Source organism: Pseudonaja textilis, chromosome 1 (assembly GCF_049901715.1).
Source record: "Pseudonaja textilis isolate UNSWEBS1 chromosome 1, rPseTex1.2, whole genome shotgun sequence".
Classification (NCBI taxonomy): domain Eukaryota; kingdom Metazoa; phylum Chordata; class Lepidosauria; order Squamata; family Elapidae; genus Pseudonaja; species Pseudonaja textilis.
The window spans coordinates 162,145,015-162,164,384 of record NC_141990.1 but is presented as its reverse complement, the minus strand read 5'-3'; the positions used below and the strand labels follow the sequence as shown (position 1 = coordinate 162,164,384).

Genomic DNA, 19,370 nt, shown 5'->3' with positions numbered 1-19,370 from the left:
TAATTTTAAAAGAGATTCTGCAAAAGTACATAAGACTATATTGTTGTATTTGTATTTGAAATAAGCTTAGAAAACTGGAACATTATATGATTATAAGAATGTGTAAAATGCTTAAGATTTAATGATAGAGTTTAATTTGCTATGGATTATTGTTTTAACTATATTATAAAATTATCATTTTTTTCTATTTTAAAATATAGTATGTAGCTTTAGAATGTACTAAGCAGAATCAGAATGAAAACTATATATTATTTTAAGTGTTAAATTTAGGGGAAAGATATAAAGGCGTCATACTTCAATCAGTGATTACAGGAGAAATTTTGTGTTAATGAGAAAAGATAATAGATAATTGAAATAGAACAGATAAATCATACAAGCATAATGATTTAAATTGAGATGAAATAAATAAGATAGAATTAAGAGAGTAAAAAGAGGAGAGAAGCTATATAGAAAATGTAGAATGATAAATAAGATATGAAATGGTATACAATGTGAGCATGAATTTGATTTATGTCTGTATAAAAAGATGTAACCCGGGACTAAGCCGCTTTCCAAAAAGAAGTTTTATGTTTACATGTTTTGTGTTTTGTTTGTGTATGTTTGTTTATTGAAAATTAATAAAAAATTTATATTAAAAAAAAAGAGTGCATCTGCCCTTCGGTTGCAACCACTCGGGTTATAAGTGACATGGAAATTAAACTGGGCAAAGAAGAGGGACCACTGGATCTACTGTTGATTCAGTTTCCAGTTGGCCTTCAACAACTCCAAGTTTTTGTGATCTGTCCAGACTTCAACTTGATGTCGCATCCCTCCAAATGATGCCTCCAGACCACAAACACCACCTTAATGGCCAGTAGCTCCTTTTCCCAGATGGTATAATTGTGCTTGAAAGAACTGAGCTTCCGCAAATAATACACGCAAGGGAAGAGGGTACCACCGGATGCATGAGCCTGGAGTAACACCACTCCGAGTGCTACATTGGACGCATCTGCTTCCACCACGAACGGACGGTGTGGATCAGCATGTTTCAAGATAGGGTCTTTCATGAAGGCCTGTTTCAAGGCCTGGAACGCTTGTTGCTCAGGAGCACTTCACCGGAACTGGACCTTTTTCTGGAGGAGCTGAGTGAGGGGTATGGTCAGGGAAGTGAAGCCAGGGATGAAGGTCTGATAATAGTTGGCAAACCCGAGAATCGCTGGACATCCTTCACTCACTGTGGAGCTTGTCAACCACGCAGCAACTCGACCTTGCTCGGCTCCATTGAAATACCATTGGGAGAGATACGATGCCCCAGGAACTCAATGGTGAACTGGAAGAACTGGCACTTCTCCAGTTTTATGTAGAAGCGGTTCTCCCAGAGCCACTGCAGAACCAGGTGCAGGTGGTGCAGGTGACTCTCCCTCGAGTTTGAATAGATCAAAATGTCGTCAAGGTAAACCAGAACAAATTGATCTAAGAGGTCCTGAAAAATGTCATTCATAAAATGTTGGAAGACAGCAGGAGCATTGGTCAACCCAAACGGCACGACTGTGTGTTCAAAATGCCCGTACCTGGTACTGAATGCCATCTTCCACTCATCTCCGGGCCAGATCCACACCAAATTATATGCTCTGCACAGGTCCAACTTGGTGAACACTGTAGCCTCTTGGAGGCTCTCCATCAGTTCAGGAACCAAGGGCAGAGGATACCGATTGCGCACCGTGATGGCGTTTAATTTGTAGTAATTGCAACAAAGCCTCAAGTCACCAGTCTTCTTTTTAACAAACAGAACTGGGGCAGACGTAGTGATGATAAGGGCTGGATAAAACCCCAAGTGAGATTCTTGTCCAAAAAGTCCTTCAATGCAGCCAACTCCTGGTCCGATATTGAATACAAACGACCCACGAGGAAGGGCGTGTCTGGCGAAAAATCAATGGGACAGTTATAGGAATGGTGTGCGGGCAATTGGTCTACCTCCTGCTCATTGAACACATCCACAGTCCACTAGTTCAGAAGGCATGGACACTCCAGGTGGACTCAGCAACTGTCCTGCGCAGACTTGGCAGGTGTGGTCCATGCATTGCAGGCTCAGGAACATAATCAAGTTCTGGGACCAGTAGATCTGGGGATCATGCATCCTGAGCCATGCCAAGCCCAAGACCATGGGGAAATGCAGACCGGAAATAATGTAGAACTGAATGTCCTCCTCATGCAAGCTGATGGTCAGGCGCAAGGGTTGCGTGGCGGCCTTGATAGGCCCAGACAAAAGCACCCAGCCATTGATGGCACTGAGGGACTGTATTCTGGGCTGCAAACACTGCATCCATGAAGCTTGTGGTGGCACCAGAATCAACCAGGGTGTGCGCCGGAATCCCCTGTGGGCTACCAGCCAGAAAAACTTGTGCTGCCAGGATCAAATACTGAGGGGGTCCAGAATCCATGTCCGCTGGGCGTGACTCGAGGCTGGTGCATGCCTGGCCCAGGGTCTCCCCTAGCTCAGGCTCCAGGTGTTTTGTGACAGGGTTTTCTTTGGCTAGGGACCAGGCACAGGGGCTGATGCCCCTCAATGCTTCTTGGGGCATGAAGCAGCCATGTGCCCAGGTTCTCCACTATACAAACACAACGCCCCTGCACACCATCTGTTGTACTCCATCACCGACAGGTGGGGCCTGGAGGCACCTAGGTCCATGGGCTCCTCCCATGGAGCCGGGTTCTCACGTACAGCAGGTACCACAGAAGTCTCCTGGGAGGCATGATGACTGTTCCATCTCTGCAAGCGGGCATCGATCCTGAGGCACAGATGAACAAGCGCATTGAGGGTTGTTGGACAATCCACCCGAACCAGCTCATCTTGCAACCCATCCTGGAACACGTCCATGAGGGCAGCCTCGCTCCAGGCTGAATCCTGGCTAAGCCACCGGAACTCACTGACATTCCTTCAGGGGTTGCTGGCCCTGCTGCAGTTCCTTCAGATGACAGGCAGCAGTCTGTGTTTTTATGGGGTCCTCATACAACAAATGGAGGTGATCACAAAACCCCCTAAAGTCATCCAACAAAGGACAACCCTGGACCAACAAAGGTGTGGCCCAGTGAACTGCAGAGCCAGAGAGCAGGCTAATTATAAACCCCACTTTATCCCAGTCAGTGGGGAAGTCCTCTGCTGTTAAGCTAATAAATAGCTAGCACTGTCCCCAAAACACTGGAAATATAGCCTGGTTGCTATCAAACTTATCAGGCACAGCCACCGGGCATTTCCTTCTAGGAGGAGGTGGAGCAGCATGAACTTGAAGCTGGCCTAATTGGTTTGCCTGCAAAGCCAGCTGCTGTTGAAGCTAAGCGTTCTCCGCATGAAGCTGTTCCATGTCTCATTAAAGGTTTGTTTCATTTAGGCAGGAAGCAAACTGTTCTGACCAAGGCTTCCAAACCGTAATTACGCACACACATCTTTTAAAAACAAGACTTATTTTATTGCACCATTGGGAACTGAACCGATCAAACTACTTTGCTTCCTGTAAAGGTATCAGCATCTTGGCCTGACTTTTATACCTTATGGGAGGGGCAATTACCTCCCAGCCTTACTCCCGAGGTGCCCCTTTGTTTCAGCTGCTCTCGTCTTCTAGCAGCTCTGTGTACACATGCACTGGGAACAGGCTCCCCTGGGTCCTCTGCCTCGCTGCTGCCAGACTCCGAAGGCTCCAAAGGCAGCACCCTATCCCCAGATGGTCTTGGCCCCATCTCTGCATCGGACGCAGGACCCTCGTCCGAATCTTCTCCAGACTCCCTGACTGGTCCCCGTTCTTACCCACTGCCCGATTCTACTGCCGTCTGCACCGGCTGCTGGCAAACCACAACAAATGCTAGGGGGCATTCAATAAGCTCAAGTGGCTATTTGGGAAGGAGCTGATCCTAAAACTCCCTAACTCAGAGAAGTTGTTTATCATCCAGGCTAATGCCAGTGATGTAGCTATGAGTGCAGATCTCCTCCAGAGAAATAAAGAGGAAAACCTGTAACCATGTGCATACACCTCCAGAAAGCTCACTGACCTCGAAAGGAGATGGGCAATGTGGGAAAAAAAGGCTTTTGCCATCTGTTGGTGGATGGAATGCATTGCTAGACACAAAAAAGAGTTTTCTTGTGAGAACCAAAGTCATTTCCACAGGTGACGGATAAAATCAAAGAGGAGTGCCTGGAGAATCTCCCACTTAACCTAATTGGCCAACATGACCTGTGACAATTGGGGAGGAAGTTATTTCCTATTTTAATTATACTGAAACCATGGGAAAGATTTAGAATTGGTTTTACATTTGACCATGCCAATATGATATATCCAATAAAGAAGTCATTTGAGAAGATTCCAGTCTCAGGGTTCTGATTTGCTTGGATTCGTTAGTCAGAACCTTGACATTTGGTTTGCCACCCTCCTCGTCACATCACTCTGTCTCCTTGGATTTCTTGTTGCTAAATTATCATTTATTAAATGAAGTGTTTACACATGATCCAATCTATTATTGTGCTGATATAATTATTAAAACCAACTGCTCTTGTTTTATTACAGAGGCTTACAAAATTTTACCTACACAGAACTCTTTGTCCATTATTATTTATTAATGATAGTGAATTAAATAACTTACCCAATGGATGATTCCTATTTTGGAGGACATCAGCACTCTGGGATGATGGGCTTCTCTCCTCTGCCTGGCTAGCAGAACTTCTCTGTCTTCTGTTAAGAAAAGAAGCAAGAAGAGGCTTCTTCTACTTTGTATTTAATTTCCTACTGCTTTTATATATAAATTAAGCATATTAATAACAAACTCAGTTTGTCAGAAATGAATGTTTATTGAAATACAAACTATATTGATCAGATGATAGATAGGTAGATAGATAATGTGCCGTCAAATTAGTGTTGACTCTTAGTGACCACATCGACATTTATTTAGGCTCTTTCCGTTGTCTGCAAGAATTATTTTAGCAATCTCAATAGAATTAAGAATATGCAAATGTGCATATTCTACAATATTTTCTAATATTTCATATAATGATAAGCTTTAGGTAAAAAATAGCATTCAACATAGTATATTGCTATAAGGAAAATGAATGTGTCAAGGGTGAGATGCCTGTTGGTAAAAATGATATCCAGCTCTATTATCAAATGAGAAGTAAACAGAGGAAGCAAATCTGGGATACAGCGAGATCTCATTTTGGAAGTCCTGAATTCATTTTCCTGAGATAGACCAAGAGAGACACATCCAACATTATTCCATATTTCACTACTTGGGGAAAGTGGTCCATACTAACATATTTCAAATTTCAACCAAGTTTTAAAGAGATCAAGTCCTTAGTGGGATTCCCTTTTGGTTTTGATCCTGCCTGGTTTCAAGCTGCTCTGTGCTTTCAAGAGAATGTAGACCTCAAAAATCTTGGTCCAGATTTCTTTGCTAGAGGCCAATTCTGAAAGAGCTCGTGTACCTGATTGCTCCTCCAGGAAGTGAATTTCTCCTCTTAGAAAAGAGCATGTGAATCTGAGGTTAAACATCCAAGAGGTGATGATTCTCTCTGTGGGGATTAGGCCAGTGGTCTCCATGTTTCATCATTTTAATTAGCATGATCATATACAATATAGCGCACACATAGGAAGCCACGCAACTTTTTTTACCTGCTTTTGAGTGAAATATTCAATTTGGGCAAAAGATCTTCAGGAGTATATGGTACACTTTTGCATGTGGCATCAGAACTGCAAAGCACAGTTTGGAGAAATGGCAAGAAACCTGTGCTGGGAAGATTCCGAGGGGCCAGGTAACCTGAAAAGAATGAAATAAAATGATACACCTATGGGAATTAGTGAAAAAATATTTATCTGTTTTTTTAAAAAAAATATGGAAAGGTTTCTGGCAAAAAAAAAATAGAACCATACACAAAAAGAAATGGTACAAATGAAGAACACTTTTTAAAAACAAGCAAAGACTTGTTCAGTGTAGAAATTTACAAGAAAACTGGCCTGCTGGTGCAAAGGTACTTCTCATCTTGGATTCTTGCTACAAATAATTCTAGTGAAAATATGGACTATAGGTGCACATAAATAATTGACAATGCTATTACTTTACAATAATTAAATTAATTAAATTAAAATTAATCCAACTTCATTCAAATCCAAAGGTTGCCTCCAGTATTTACAATGGATCTACTGAAATATAAAGGACCAGTAACTCAGTTGTTAATAAAGTGGTTGTTAAATGAAACTGCCACTGTGCTTATGATCTGAATTTATGAATATAAATATGAGGATTGATTGAAAAGTTACATTTTCTTCGCTGTTGTAACTGTGAACAGTCAGTAAACAAGGCAGTGGCTAAATGAGTACTGCCTGCAACTGGGCTAAGCTAGATATGATTAATGAAGCCTTGTTTACTTCAGTGAATCTACTCTAAAACCAGAGTCCTCTTACCACTATTATTAAGCATTTTTTGATCTGAAACAGACATATGTCAAGGATTTGGTGCTCGCCCTGGTCTCGCCTTCCTCCACTGGAGACAATGGATCTCCCCAGCCCCACCTGGGCTACCAGAGGCACCCAAAGACATGAGCAACATCGAGCTGGCTATGCCCCCCGGCTGTGACACACACACACACTCCCGGTTGCTACCCCCAGCTAGGGCTCCCCCAAGGTCAACCAGAACCTTGATGCAGCCCTCCATGATCTTGAGTTTGACACTCCTGGTCTAGTATATCAAAGAGTAGGATTGGGGGGGACATGATAACTGTCTTCCCAGTACTTGAGGGACTGTCACAGAGATAAAGAGAAAATTGACATATTCTCCAAAGCACAGAAAATAGGACAAGAGGTAATGGGTTGAAGCTTGTTAAAAAGAAAACCAACCTAGAAATAAGGGAAAAAATTCTGATGGTAAGAGCAACTAATCAATGGAATGATTTGCTTACAAAGTTGTGAATGCCTGATCACTGTGTAATGACCTGGGCATGGCATGAAAGCAACACAGTCAGAGATCAGGTCTAACTCCCCTTTATTGCTCCAACTTTTTCCCCAAACTTCCCCACGTTTACTACAAGTCCTGGAGCAAAGCTCTCACAGTGCATCTTCAGCAGCCTGTGGCCGTGAGCAGTCCAGCAAGCCCGGTTACCCAAACAGTAACCAGGGCCAGCAATCCAGTAAGCCAGGTTAGCCAAACTGTAACCAGGGCCAGGAGTTCAGCAAATCAGGCAAACCGGACAAGCCCCGCAAGACAGAGCTGTGGCCACCTGGTTTGAGCAGGTGGCCACAGTAATCACCAAGTGTCGGCAAGTACAGACAAGGCTCCACAGGTTCAATGCTTGTCCCTGACAAATGCCCCTCCCATTGGCACTTCCTTACATCTTCGTCCCCAGCAGGTGCGCCTTAGTCCCCAGGTGCGCCTTGTGAAGGGGTATTCTCCTTCCTCAAAGCCAGCTCAGTCTGTGTTGATCTCGCCTTCCGTCTTCTCTCCGTGCTCTAGGATCAGGAGGGGATGGTCCCTGCTTGTCATCTGAGCTCTGTCTCCTGCTCCTCCCTGTCTGCAAGCCTTTCTAATCCTGACAAGCTCTGGCCAGACTGGCTCTGCCCTTCCCCAGTTTCCTCCAAAGCCAACGGAGCTGCCCTCTTGATCTCTCTTGGCTCTTGTTCCAGCTCATCTTCCCCTGCAGATTCAGACTCCGAAGGGGGCCTGACACACTGGAGGTGTTCAAAAACTGTTTCACCATTTGATTGGGATGGGTAAGACTCCTGCCTTGAACAAGGGGTTGAACCCCAGCACTATTATTCTATGTTCCTGTTCTGACCTGTAAGATTCCTGAGAACCATGGAGAAAGTGGGGCATCTTCCCATTCACTCAAACCAGGTGGCCACAGCATCTTTCCATGTTCTTGCTAGAATGTTTTACTCTGTCACCTTGAAATCAGATAAATGATTGGTCAGAGAGGAAATTCTCTGAAGGATCTGGCAGGTATGTGTCATATGTTTGTAAAGGACTACCATGCTAATATCTGCCATAATGGAATTCCATATTACATCTCATCTAGATAGAAGATATAATTCTTTATTGGCCAAGTGTGATTGGACAAACAAGGAATTTGCCTTGGTGCAAATGCTCTCAGTATACATAAAAGAGTCAAGAGTCAAGAATCATAAGTACAACACTTAATGATAGTCATAGGGTACAATAAGCAATCAAATGCCATCATTACTTTCAAAATTTAAAGATGGATAGTAATTAAGAAAAATGTGCCTCATCTGAGGACTCCCTTTCCATGGGCTCATACTTTGGCATTTACAAAACCAGAGCAAATATTTGTTAAAATATGCAAAGAATAAAAAGAATAGATTCATCCTTATAATGCCTATCAACAATTACTTACAGTTTGATTGGGCTTCTGGAGGAAATTGTATTCGAATGACAGCCATAAGAATGAATGAAAATACAGGCAAAGAAATTAATGTGAAAGACCAAAGCTGTGAAAAAAGAACAAATTATATTCAAGTTTGATATATTTGGAACATTTTAACAATAATAATCATACAAAAAGAACACCTGAAAGGCAGGAAAAATGAACAACTAATGTCAATTTTCATTTTAGCATAAAGAACAAACTTTGTTATAGAAAGTCCCAACTTCTGCTAATTAGGAAATATTGGTATTGAAAACTCTGCCAGAGAAGGCAGATTCATACCGTAAGTTATTCTGGGGCAATGATCTTACGGCATGGTTAGAGAAGCAAGGATGGACAGTTGCTTCCTTGTTTGCTTCCTTGGAAAAGGTTTATTTTTATGGCTTATACATGCTTTAAGAACTTTGAAGGCTTTTGTTTTATTTGACAATTAAAAGTATCTGAAAATCAGCGACATTATTAGGTGATTTGTTACAGGATTTCAAAGATATGGCCTTAGGTAGCTCTTTTGGGCTAGAAGACTATGTGAAAAGACATCAATTATTTTTTAAAAAATGTAAATACTCTGTAGTCTTGCTAAACAACCTGGATATGCTTTCAATTTAATTTACTGTATATCACTGCATTACAATTCTCCAACGAGTGCTAATATTTGATCCTGCTTTCTACCCACAAAAAAGTAGTAATATATATGAATATATATATATATATATATATATATATATATATACATATACATATACACATACATATACACATATACACATATATTACATACATATACATACATATACATACACACACACACACACACACATATATATATATATATATATATATATATATATATATATATATATATATATATATATATATATAAATTTTATATAAATAAATAAATAAATAAATAAAACCGAACACTTCAACAACAGAATAATCAGAGAAGCCATAGAGATAGAAAAACGCCCACACAGCATGAATAAATGAGATTATACCTCCTGCCTACCAGCCATTTGGAAACCCGCCCTCATGAACAGATGAGTACCTAACATGAAGAATGACACCAGACCCACACCCACGAGGGCCACACTAGATGCTACCACCACACTTCCACGTAGAAAGAAGACTCACACCCACACAGAAGATGAGACACGACCATGGACCAGAAGCCGCACCACAGCTGCATCACTACTCGCTTCAAACCCCTCCAACCCATACATGAAGCGAACTGACGCCCACCATGAAGATGTGGCATGAACATGAAGCCAAACAGCAGGATCACAGCTCACCAGCTCAAATCCCCCAGCAACTAAGACTAACCTGAACACAACCAAGCCCTCACCTGAACAGAACACACCCCCAACCAATCAGAGCACAGCCAGGACCCCAACCAATGAGAACACACCCCCACCCAATCAGAATACAGCCAAGCAACCACCCAATCAAGTCACACCCTCACTAGCAGTTAAAAGGAAGAAGCAGCTGCAAGCTCACATTACTCTGAGAAGCACAAAGCCGAAGACACAAGCCTGAAGATGATGAATGAGACTTCATCAAAACGTTGCCTAGATACTTCCAATTTTATGCGGGAGAAAACCTGAATAACCAAAGATATATCTCTATCTATCTATCTATCTATCTATCTATCTATCTATCTATCTATCTATCTATCTATCTATCTAGATATATATATATATACATGTATGTATGTTATATATATATATATATATATATATATATATATATATATATATATATATATTTATTTAGCCCTTGGTTAAAGAACTTTCGCATGCAGTGAGCCGTTTGCCTTTGAGATTGGTCTAGGTGAGATGGACGACATACAAGTCAAATAAATACAAACAAATAAATATGTCTCTGGCTATACTGATTGGGATTTCTTGGAGTTCTTAAAAAGATTGTAGCATAGGGCCTCATACTGCCTTTTGAGGCTTGACAGAATTTGCTTATCGTAGGGCCATCCATAAAGATGATTTGGACCAGTTTAGGAGGAACTAGCCCAAGTAGTTATGAACACAACCAGGTCTCCCCATATAATAACACTGCTACTATGAGAGCTGCATTGGCTAATTATTAACATTTGGACACAATTCATAGTGTTGATGTCACACCTGCCCCAACCAGGATCCCAGGAAAGAAAGACCCTCGACTCCATTTTTGTGAAAGATATACTTTTATTAAATATTAAGTGGGTAGAGGAAAGCCAAAACTGAAGTTTAACCATGAAGATTCCCTAGTTAATTTTCCCTTTTACCCATTCTTTCCCCTTGTAATATGTCTATTGTCCAGTTACATTCAAAGGATTTGTTTTGGTGGCTAGGTAGTGAGACGAGGCCAGCAGCAGCATGGGTAGCTGCTTAGCCACTTTAGGACTTGTCAATTTCAGCGCAGAATTCCCCATAGCCCACCAACCCCCATCTTTGGGATATGCATCTGTGCTGGGCTTAAGGAAAGAACGATCAGCAGGAAAATGGTGGGGGCATTTTCCTGCTGATTGTCCTTTCCTTGGGAGCCCTGCACAGACGCATATCCCAAAAATGCTCTGTCTGAAGCCTTCAGCCTTGCAATCCTGTGCAAGGAAGGTGGAGGTTTGCTCTGAAACTGCTGCAGAGCATTGCACCGGGAGGCCTCCATGAATAATATTGAGTTGTGTGTCTTGGTCCAGTGAAAGGTGTACAGTCCAGGGGCTCAGCAGCCAGGTAAGATAGGGTTTTAAGATGAAAAAAAGGAATGGGTGATGTCCCCCCGTTCATTCTGTTGCATGGTTGCCACGGAGCTCACACAAGGCAGCATGACCGCTGGCGAAGGGGGACCTGGCAAGCTGGTGATGTGGGAGGTGCTCTGGTGAACTGGGCCAAGTTTTCCCACACCAGGCAGGAGCAGCCCAGCAGGGCTGCTGAGAGTAGAATAGAATAGAATAGAATAGAATAGAATAGAATAGAATAGAATAGAATAGAATAGAATTCTTTATTGGCCAAGTGTGATTGGACACACAAGGAATTTGTCTTGGTGTAAATACTCTCAGTATACATAAAGAAAAGGTACATTCGTTAAGAATCAAGAATCATAACGTACAACACTTAATGATAGTCATAGGGTACAATCAACAATCAAATCATACTAGGAAACATTCAAGTGGGAGGGGATGGGTGAGAAGGAGAGGTGAGAAGTTTAACAGTAATAGTAGTAGTGTACACTTTGTAAATAGTTGAACAGTGTTAAGGGAATTATTTGTTTAGCAGAGTGATGGCTTTTGGGAAAAAACTATTCTTGTGTCTAGTTGTTCTGGTGTGCAGTGCTCCATAGCATCATTTTGAGGAAAGGAGTTTAAACAGTTTATGTGAGGGGGTCTGTAAATATTTTCACAGCCCTCTTTTTGACTCGTGCAGTATACAGGTTTTCAGTTGAAGGCAGGTGGGTTGGAATTGTTTTTTCTGCAGTCCTAATTATCCTCTGAAGTCTGTGTCTGTCCTGTTGGGTTGCAGAACCAAACCAGACAGTTATAGAGGTGCAGATAATAGACTCAATAATTCCTCTGTAGAACTGTATCAGAAGCTCCTTGGGCAGTTTGAGCTTTCTGAGTTGGCACAGAAAGAACATTCTTTGTTGTGCTTTTTTAATGATTTTTTTGATGTTAGGTGTCCATTTTAGGTCATGTGATATAGTAGAACCTAGAAATTTGAAGGTCTCTACTGTTGATACTGTGTTGTCTAGTATTGTAAGAGGTGGTAGTATGGGAGGGTTTCTTCTAAAGTCTACCACCATTTCTACGGTTTTGAGTGTGTTCAGTTCCAGATTGTTCCAGTTACACCATGAGGCAAGTTGTATAACCTCCTGTCTGTATGCAGATTCATCATTGTCTCGAATGAGACCAATCACTGTTGTGTCATCAGCAAACTTCAGTATTTTAACAGAAGGATCATTTGAGATGCAGTCATTGGTATATAGGGAGAAGAGAAGTGGAGATAGCACACAGCCATGGGCGGGCCCTGTGCTGATTGTACAGGTATCCAACGTGATTCTGCCTAGCTTCACCTGCTGTTTCCTGTCTGTTAGGTCAGCCAGGAGGGCAATGAGACCCTGCGAGGCCAATAGCAGCAGGTGCAGCAGGCCCAGCAGCCAGGCAGAGGTGGGGGGAGCCAATTCCAATGTTCCTCACAGCTTTGTGCCTCATTGTAGCCGCAGTCTGAGCAAGACCCGAATTCTAGGACTAGCAGAGCACAAACTGTGGTCATTGCCTGCTCCAGAGTCACAAGGTGAGTTGCAGAAGAGAGAGGCCCTTGTCTGCGAGGTTGCCTTGCACCTGGGCAGGCCTGCGACTGGCAAGAGTGCACCGGCCATACCTCCAGGTGTTCTTACATACTAAAAGACACTAAACTATAGAAGAGAGCCAAAAAGGCACAATAATGTCTTCTTTCTGCTGAAGAGTAAGACCGTTTGTCAGGATCACAAATGTCAGCTTGGCACCTTGCTGGCATCCTGCCATCAAAGGGGAAGGGAGGGAGAGGCATTTGGTGCAATTCACACCTGTGTATCTAATGGTGGGAAATGGGGAGGAGGAACTGACATGTGAAGAAACCAGAGCTGTTTGTACTGGTTATGCCAAGTATCTTCAAGGCCGCTTGCTCTGGATGTGAAATTCCAGCGCCCTAAACAACCCAGAGTTTCCCACAACATCCCAGTGATCCCAGATTGGCTGGAAACAGACTGGACATTGGGGGGGGGGATGGGGAACATTGGGTTTGGCTCTTTGTATCAGTGAGCAGGAACTTCACATTCCACCTCACCTTCCTGCAACCAACATCTTTAGTAAAAATTCTTTTCACTTCCATTGGAGTTGAGAGTCTGCTTTCCTAAATGATTGTTTTGGGCCAGGTCTGCCATTAAGTGATATCTGCAATTTTGGTTAACCCAGGGAGGATATTACTTCTACTGTGGGGATTGTGCATACAACGTTGACTGAAGGGAGAGATCATCCATGAGTCCCCCTTTCAGGAGCACTGGATCAGTCTGAGTGGCTGTGGGAGGGTGGCCTGCCAAGACCCTGATGGTCCCTAAGGTTAGGAAGAAAAAAGGACTGGAAAGAGAAATCCCAGAGGGTGACATTCGTTCATGGGGACAGGGGCAACCACCTGGAAGGCTGGAGGAGCTGAAGGAAGAAGGTTATGAGTGTAGAGAGAGCAATCAAGCAGACTGAATGACGGACCAGGATATAAAGTTCATGCCTTCAAGAACCTCAAAGTGCACAAAACCCTGGCTTGAATGGAGCAATCTGATATGCATCTGTTCCCACCACAGCCGGCAATGGAACATCCACCTCTGCTGCAACAGTTGGCGCCTCAGCCAGCCCAACAATGATAGCTGCCACCACCCCAGTGCCAGAAGTGGTTGCCCAGTAGGGAGCCCCTGCAGGAGCATCTCCAAGAGGAAGGAGAGCCTGTAACACACACACACACACACACACACACACACACACACACACACAGAGGGATACGAAGTTTAATGGAGACATCCAGCAACTGGGATTCTTCCTGACCCAGGTCTGGACCTACATGGTGGAGTACAGCCTAGAAATACCCCCAGAAGGAGCCAAGATGAGATGTATTACCATGGCCCTGGAGGAGCCAGTTGCCCAGTGGATGGTAACCCTCTACAATGACGATGCCCCAGAGCTGAGAAATCTCAACTGCTTCATGACTTCCTCCACAAGTGATCTGAAGATCCCTTCAAAGATCACAAAGCCAGGGACCACATCAAAACCAAGGGAGGAGGGATGTGGCCGAATACACCCAAGAATTTCACAGCCTGGCATGTTGACTAACTGACTGGCCACAAGACATCAGGTGCTTCAAGGATGGGCTGAGTGATAAAATCTATAACACCTGCATCTCCAGGGGCTCTCCATGGATGATATGTCTTGGAGGAGGACGTGACGGTTGACCTGGCCCAGAACAAACACCAACCAGGACATGGGTGGTGAATATCCCTCCCTGAGAAGCAGGATGCCCCCAAACCACTGACAAGTACCCAAGGCCCACAGCAGCACTCAACTGCTTGCTTCAAGTGTAGAAGGGAGGGCCACTGCCAGCTGAGTGCAGAGCCAACCACCCAGTAAAAAAACCTGATCCCTGGGCCCATAAAGAAACCCACCAAGTCACTCCCACAGATCCAGGAAACATCCTTGAGGGAGTACAAGTTGTAGAGTTCTCTCCTCCCCAGGGGTGGCGATAGAAGTCTACTCAATTCAGCTGAGGGCCCTGTGGAAACCAATACCAACTCTGACTACACCTCCCCCCATCTTCCCCTGGTAAGTGGCCTCATCACCCTGGTGACCATCCCCATAGAACTAGTGGTCCAATCCTCAGGAAGCAAAGCAAATTTGCCGGCCCTTCTGGACTCAGGTCACACCAGATGCCTGGACAACCCTGCCTAGTTGAGAAGCTAAGGATCAGACTCAAGCAGCTTAAGGTGCCAGTGGCCTTCTGTCAGTTGGATGGCTTGTAGCAGGGGGGATCCCAGCAATATTCATCACTGAACCAGTGGAGTTGCGGATGGGGGCACATACCAAGACTCTGAGCTTTGGTAGCCTTATGTGAATTGGGGGAAGGGGCTGTTAAAAATATGATGGATCAACCCAGGAAAAAAATCAGAGGAAAGACCAGGGCATGCAGCATCCCAGACAAGAACAGAAGAAGGCAAATCCTTGAATCCCTGAAGACTATCAAGACCTGCAGGATGTAATCAGAGAAAAGGGGTTGGATGCACTTCCACCCCACCAGCTCACTAGCTGTTCCATAGAAATCCTGCAAAATGCTTTCCTGGAATCATTACTGAAATCTGGTAATAGTAATACCAAGATTGAGCACCCTGTCACTCCCCATTAATGCCTGTTGCAGAACATTAATCATCCTGGTGAATTTTAAGACACACTGGATAAAAAGCAAAACAGGTAGATGCCAGCTAAAAAAAGTCTTTATAAATAGAGGAATGATATTTAAGATAAAAGCTAATACTTTATGGCTAAATTGGATACTACTTTCCCAAGTTCTATTTTCACAAAATGGGGGGTGAGGTGAGTGGAGAGAAATAGCGTCTTTGAAATAATGGCAAGAATGGGCATTTACAAACTTCTAAATACTAAATTCTAAAAAATGTTAAAATTATTTTCACGCATATAGTAATAATTCTTCAATAGTTTTGTCATATTTTTGAGATGCAAAGAGAAATCTTGCCTATACCAAACTCAAGTGTAAAATGTTGATCTCCTCAACTTAAAATGAAGTATAATTTGTCAACTGAATGCATCTGCTGTGGTCCCATCTCACCATGAATGAATTATATGTTTAACATATTAAAATAGTATCAGTAAAACCTTGGGCTTCACTTCCATAAATGTGATACCCTGGAGAAATAAACTTGTAGAAAAATTATAATAAAAGTATATTAATAAATGCACGATTAGATGAACAATACTTAACAGAGCAAATGGACTTTAAAAATCTTCAAAATTTTCTACTTTGGTGGCAAGCCACGAAAGCAGCTATGTTAACAAAAGTTTGTCACCATTTCTTCACTCAGTCCCCCTGTTGCTCCTGTTTGGCCTTCACTGCGACTATTGCTTATTTTATTTAGTTAATTAGTTATATTATTATTATTATTATTATTAAAAAATCTCAAGTTGGTGAACACACAATATGTTTCCTCCTCCTATTTTTCCCACAACAATAATCCTGTGCAGGAGGTTGGGCTGAGACAGAGTGACTCGCCCAAAGTCATCCAGCCAGCTTTCATGCCAAAGGCAGGGCTAAAACTCAGAGTCTCCTGATTTTTAGGACAACACCTTCATCCCTATACCAACCTGTTCCTCTCCTTTCCCTCTCTGTCAGTACTGTTATGGTCAGAAGCTGCTATGTTGAGTGAAGCTGCTTTATTTTATGATGCATTGTTCATATGCCATTTCCCAATTTGGCTTATTGCACTTTAGCACTTAACAAAACTGAAAATGCATTGCTAAAGACAAGGGGGTAAATGCCCCCTTATCTTTAGAGAAAGTAACTTACAAAGGGGAGCAAAACCATTAGTAGAGCAGCAGAATAAATAATCCATTCTGAATGAGACTTCCAATACTTCTGTGCTGTTAATAGAAAGAGAACGAGCAGGAAATATTTGGGGAAAGACTCTACACTGGCTCAGCACATTCATCCTTACTTCAGCCTAGCTTTATTTATGTGGTTGAAAGCTAAGTGAAATTGTTACAAATACTGCCATCTCCTATCAGCAATTATCATGTGATTGTTTAAAATGGGGGGAGGGGAGAAACCCTTCAAAACTCCATATATGGAAAATACAAAGAATCAGCCTCGATGAGATATAGAACAAAAAATACACTAGTTAAAAATAATTAATGAAAGGCTCTTAGATGAAGAATTGGCATCACAAAAGAGAGAGAATCCAGCACAGAGAAGGTTAAAAAACAAATGACTAAATCCATCAGCATTTCTGCTACGGTACATAAAATGTAATATATACAATTAAAGGCTGCTACCTTTAATAAGTTACTTGTTGCATAACTGCTTCCTTGTGCAGATTCTAATTTAATCTAAACCAGCCTTCCCCAAGTTAGTGCTGTGACTAAAACTTTTAGAATTTCCAGCCAGCATAGCATTTTTTTTACTAGTCATATTGATGTAGTTTCTTTGTTTTCTTTTTCCTTGTTTTATTGTTCTATTATTTTTACTTTGTTTAAATTTCCTTTCTATTTCTTTTTTAATGGTTGTGAGTTGCCTACAATAGTCCATGGCAAAATAGGCGGCAAATAAATGTAATAATAATATAATCCACATCTACCTATCCCAGACCCTTGAAATGACTAGGTAGAAAAATGTCAAATCCAGTGTGAATATCTGGCTGACTGTGCAATGAACCTTAATAGATGAGCATCATCTAATTAATGAAATAGCAAAATACTTCCTGCTGTAAGTTGCCAACTCTTGAGATGCCTAAAGATATAAGCAGCTCAGTAAAAATACTATAATGCAATAATACTTAGAGTACAAGGACATGTTTATTTCCTACTCCATTAAAACAAAAATTGAAAAAAATTCTTTTCCCTTTCGGGATGATGATGGAAAAAGAATGTATGAAATTGTAAACAGGACAGACAAAAGTACAATTATAATGAATAGAAAGATATAGAAATTTAGAAAAAGATATGTAATTGAATTAGAAAGGAATGAGATAATTATAAATAAGGTTGAGGAAAGTAAGGGAAAGGAAAAATTATTGAGAAATTGATAAAATAGTGACAAGATATGAAATTGAATACAAAGATGAATATGTGACTGAGATGATATCTGTATGGAGATGTGATAACCTGGAATCATGCTGCTCTCAAAAAAGATATTTTATTTGTATTATGTTTTGTGAAAACCCAAATAAAACTTTTACCAAAAAAAAAAAAAATGGAAAAAATTAGCAATGAAGAAAAGACTCTAACCCAAACATTGCTTGCCAAGTAAGAATTCATAGATACATGTATATATAAAATATACAGTTATGACACTTATTTATTGATCAGACATGGAAGAGCACAACATTTGCAATCAAATTTTACTAAAGAAAATATTGTTCACACTCATCATTTTGAAAAAGTGTATTACTACCTTTCCTTAAATAATATTTTCTCCCAGATTCCCCGGGACTTAAAATTATCTTGCTTTTTAATTTCTATACTTACCGGTTGCCTTTTGACACTCAGCCAGTTCTTCCATAGCAACACCCACAGGTGTTGGAAGAGGGAAGCCATCCTCAGAAGAGCTTCGGCAAAAGAAGAAATTTCTTGTCTTCTCTATGACCCCTAGGTTAGCCTTAGGTTGCCAAAAATGTATGCTGTGATGAAGATTGTATTGCTTTGCCTATGCTCTTTTTCTGTACAACCCAGATGGCCAGTTCATCCCTTTGTCTCTGCTCTGTGCACCTCATTGACTTTCCTGTTGCACATGCAACAGGTTGACTCATCCAATGAGAATCAAAGAGTGCTTAATTATGATACTAAACTACTCTCTCAGCTTTCTTCAGTCCTGGTGTGATAAGGCTGGTGTCATTCCAAGAAGATGCTTCTGCTGAAATTAAAGAAGTGTACCTTTTCTCCCATAAGGAACTCCCTACCACCTACATATATAGCCTACAGAAGAACTGACAAAAGAAGCAAGCAACCAAGTGGGTTGCGAAGCCAGTAAGACCTGTTTTATTTCTTTTTCCTGATTTAATGCACACAAATTGACTGGGAGTAATAGAAAGTAGGTACATTACAGACATTTGTTATACTCCATTTAAATAAAATTAATGTTAATGTTTGTCTAAAGCAAAAGACAGGACGTTATTTTCCATGAGAGCATTAAAAAATTATAGACCATATATGAGTTCATGGTAAATGGTTTAGATTGATGCATAATGCGTAAATTAACATTATGCCACACATTGGGTCTTTTCTCATTGTAAGCTTACTTATATTCCACCCTTGAGCAGACAACTTACAACTATCACTTTGTTGGTTATATCTTATGACTTATGATTATATTTTATGATTTATCACTTCGTTGTTTGTATGTATACTGAGAGCTTATGCACTGGAGACAAATTCCTTGTGTGTCTAATCACACTTGGCCAATAAAGAATATTCTATTCTATTCTATTCTATTCTATTCTATTCTATTCTATTCATCTGGAGCCTGCCTTTAGATATTGTCAGAAAATATTGCGCTAAGGACAAGCTTAATCCAGTCTCTTTCATGAGCTGGGGATGAGGTAAAGGCAGAAACAATAGAGGGTTGTGTTCTGTGGTTAGATGCCACTAAGGAAAAGTGTTTGTTCATGATGACTTTGTTCTGTTGTTAGATGTAATTGAGGAAAGACCTACAATTAGGTCTTTAATCAAATTAATTGTGATCCTGTC

At 41.5% G+C, this 19,370-nt stretch overlaps 1 protein-coding gene across 1 annotated transcript in view; it reads right to left on the bottom strand.

Annotated features, from left to right (window-relative positions):
* Positions 1-18,601, bottom strand: part of ABCA12 (ATP binding cassette subfamily A member 12) — a 137,354-nt gene extending 118,753 nt beyond the window's left edge. The window contains exons 1-4 of the mRNA XM_026707730.2: positions 18,153-18,601; positions 8,366-8,459; positions 5,634-5,778; positions 4,612-4,700 (exon numbers count right to left, since the gene is read on the bottom strand). Of these exons, the coding sequence (XP_026563515.2) occupies positions 4,612-4,700; positions 5,634-5,778; positions 8,366-8,459; positions 18,153-18,221 (397 nt within the window). The 5' untranslated portion in view covers positions 18,222-18,601. The remainder of the gene's footprint in view (positions 1-4,611; positions 4,701-5,633; positions 5,779-8,365; positions 8,460-18,152) is intronic.
* Between the last annotated feature and the right edge of the window lie 769 nt (positions 18,602-19,370).